A 3,039-nucleotide genomic window follows, 5' to 3' on the forward strand; every position below is an offset into this window, starting at 1 on the left:
ACATGAAATTTTGGCATAATCTTGCACCTAAGTATGTGATATTCAAATTTCGCTTTCTGGGTCAAAACTACTCGAATTTCCTCACTCACGTTGTTACGACTGAATCGACTTTTAAATTCTCTATCCGACGATGCCAAAACGAATTATGTGGCTCGAATGGTTCTTCAGAACCAAAGCAAACTGTAGGTGACTGATGTACGTCCTATGGATGAGGTTCTTTTTTAATTGCGGTTGATTTCAAACCAAAATATGCTTTATTGCCAAAGAAATATTTTACAATGGAATTTTATGGACAAAGAGAGAGAGAGAATTGAACAGTATCTCGAGGTCGTATCTTGAATTCTACTCCAAATTCGAAATATGTTTCATGTGTAATACTCGTATCCTATACTCAAGTATAACTGTTTTTGATACATTCGAAATTGTATGTAAAAAAGTACAGCTGCAACCAATCCAATAATTATTCATTTTTCCTATAAGGGAATATGAGCTGCTTAAATTAAGTTACTACTTTAATTAAGATTAAGTCGCATTTCTTGTTGAAAAGGACGTATCTGCATCTGCACTATATCGGAAGAAGAATGTATCCATCTTATACGAAAAGTCGCAGAAGCAAGTAACGAGGCAGGCCTGCATATAAACAGAAAGAAAACCAAAATAATAACAAATCTGAAGGAAAAAGGATGAAATATCCAGACAGTTGACGCTTTCATACATCTTGGTACCACAATCTCGAGCAAGGGCGGATTCAGCGAGGAGAAGCGCAACAGCGAAAGAATCCATGACCAAACTAACCAAAGTATGAAAAAACTTTCACATATCCCTTAACACCAAAATCAGATTAGTCAGAAGTCAGTCAGAAGCTTGGGGTTTTCAGTCTTTCTATATAGATCAGAATGCTGGACGCTAAAAAGGACGGATAAGCGTAAGATAGATGCCTTTGTCGGCACAGAATGCTTAGAGTGTCCTGGACTGAGAAATGAACCAACCAATCCATTCTCGACCAACCCAAAATTACGAAGAGATTGAGCATTGTTGTGGCGGAGAAAATAGCTAAATGATTGGGTCATGTGGTTATAAGAAATGGTCTTGAGAGACTCACTTTGGAACGAACAGTCGCTGGCAAAAGATCAAGAGGACGGTCGTCTACAAGATGGATCTTATAACCTGCAGTAATGGAACTTTCAAAAAACCATTTCGTTCAATTTTTGCACGACTTACCACATTGTACTGAACAGTGAGACCACTCGGTAACCAGCCACGATGAAATTCCACTTCGATGAGTAAACTGGGGCGACACTGCAATTTTGGGCTGTGAGGGTGAAGGGTCGTAATTCGAAGAATCACAAGAGCCCTGATTGCAGTACTCCGCATGTGCTGGTCGATTCTCAGGATGGCACTGTCCCGAAGGACAGATGACTGACCGTGTCCTGTGTCCATTTCCACATGTCACTGAGCACTATGTGAGTGTTAAGCTGTTAAACAAATCGTTGCTGCTTTTAGGCAAAGCTCAGTGGCCTTACCGAGGACCAGCTTCCAACACTCCATTCCTTTCTGCTGATAATTGCAGGTCTGCCAGTCTCCGCCGTCTGGGGCAGTTCGTTATCGGACAGTCCTCTAAACAACTCGCACTCCCGTTCCTGGCAGGCTCTGGTTTCTGGGCTTGGCTTGTTGGGAGCGCATTGCACATCACTAACAACGATCAGTTTTCCTACAAACGATATTTTTCTTTGAGAATATCGTGTTAGTTGCACTTTTTGCTAACCATTGAGATTGCGTTTGCACTGCGGAATAAACTGCTGAACGCCTTCTCCACATGATACTGAGCACTGGCCCCAGAAGCCATCCCAATAAGCTGCGCTGCATGGCTCTTCGTTGCAAGAAATCGGCGTAAGGGCTGGAGGGTCCAAATGGGCGCATCGTTTTTCGTTCATGGGAATTTGATGCGAGGGGCTAATGATTCTGTAGCAGGCGCGAATGTAGGTTTTTGTGCCTGGGAACGACGAATTCGATTAAAAACAAGCCCTTAGTGGACCTGGAAGTAAATTTAAAATTTTTGACAGTCCTCCATAGATCCATGATACTTTAAAAAAATTAAATACTTTAGCCGCAACCTTCTGATTCGTATAATCTGAATCGATATATCGGGTTTTGATATAGAATCAACGAAGAATAGATTAACTCGCTAGATTTGGTGCTACTGGAATACTTTCGTCTAGCTGGCCCGTCAAACCTTGTTCTGCCATATAAATTATTTCTAGTGAATATTTTGGTTGTTATATAAAAAATAACAAATGTATTGTAAGTGTGTGGGGATCGGAAATGGAGTGGAAATAAAAAACATCGCAGAATGATGTCCTGGCCACGTCGAATCATCATACGATACGCATAAAAATCCATCGACCCCAGACACCCTAAGCACCTAGCGGTATGAATTATACTTTACCACCTATTCTGATACTTACCAAATATACATAAAAAAATTCATAAAAATCGGTAGAGCCGTTTCGGAGGAGTTCGATCACAAACACCGTGACACGAGATTTATACAGGGTTATTCACGCTATACGGCACGTAAGTTAGCGGCCAAACCGTTTGATTTTTAAAAATTATTATTTGATGAATTTTCCGACGCCTACCGGGCGCACATTTCAAAAATATTTACGTAATGTACAGGGTGTCCCAAAAGCTCTAAAAGTATTAAAGTTGCGTTTTTTTTAATGGAATGTCCTGTATATTAACTGAACAAAATAGGTGTCTGTTTTAATAGGTTTATAATACCTAAATCTTAAGGTTTTTTAAATAATACGGATTTAATCAAAATCTAATCTAATTTTCATGTGTCCAAATACTTTAGAAGTATTTAAGTTATGTAAGCGTAATTTATAGTGAAGTATAACAACGTATAATATTATATATCCCAATGATAATAAACTTACCATGTTATACAGAGTGTCCACAAATTTAAACTAATCAAATAAGAACTTTGAGTGGCTCTAACTTGATTAATTTAAATACAACCCCATATTTTTTAACTTA

The 3,039-nt window shown here is 39.1% G+C and overlaps 1 protein-coding gene across 1 annotated transcript in view; it reads right to left on the bottom strand.

The window, feature by feature from the left end:
• Positions 1-1,066: 1,066 nt before the first annotated feature.
• Positions 1,067-3,039, bottom strand: part of LOC125504788 (papilin-like) — a 15,109-nt gene continuing 13,136 nt past the window's right edge. Inside the window, exons 3-6 of the mRNA XM_048667261.1 lie at positions 1,766-1,993; positions 1,524-1,711; positions 1,222-1,459; positions 1,067-1,167 (exon numbers count right to left, since the gene is read on the bottom strand). Coding sequence (XP_048523218.1) covers positions 1,067-1,167; positions 1,222-1,459; positions 1,524-1,711; positions 1,766-1,993 — 755 coding nt within the window. The remainder of the gene's footprint in view (positions 1,168-1,221; positions 1,460-1,523; positions 1,712-1,765; positions 1,994-3,039) is intronic.

Source organism: Dendroctonus ponderosae, unplaced genomic scaffold (genome assembly GCF_020466585.1).
Source record: "Dendroctonus ponderosae isolate FM_Combo_2020 unplaced genomic scaffold, Dpon_F_20191213v2 Dpon_F_20191213_6, whole genome shotgun sequence".
Lineage (NCBI taxonomy): Eukaryota > Metazoa > Arthropoda > Insecta > Coleoptera > Curculionidae > Dendroctonus > Dendroctonus ponderosae.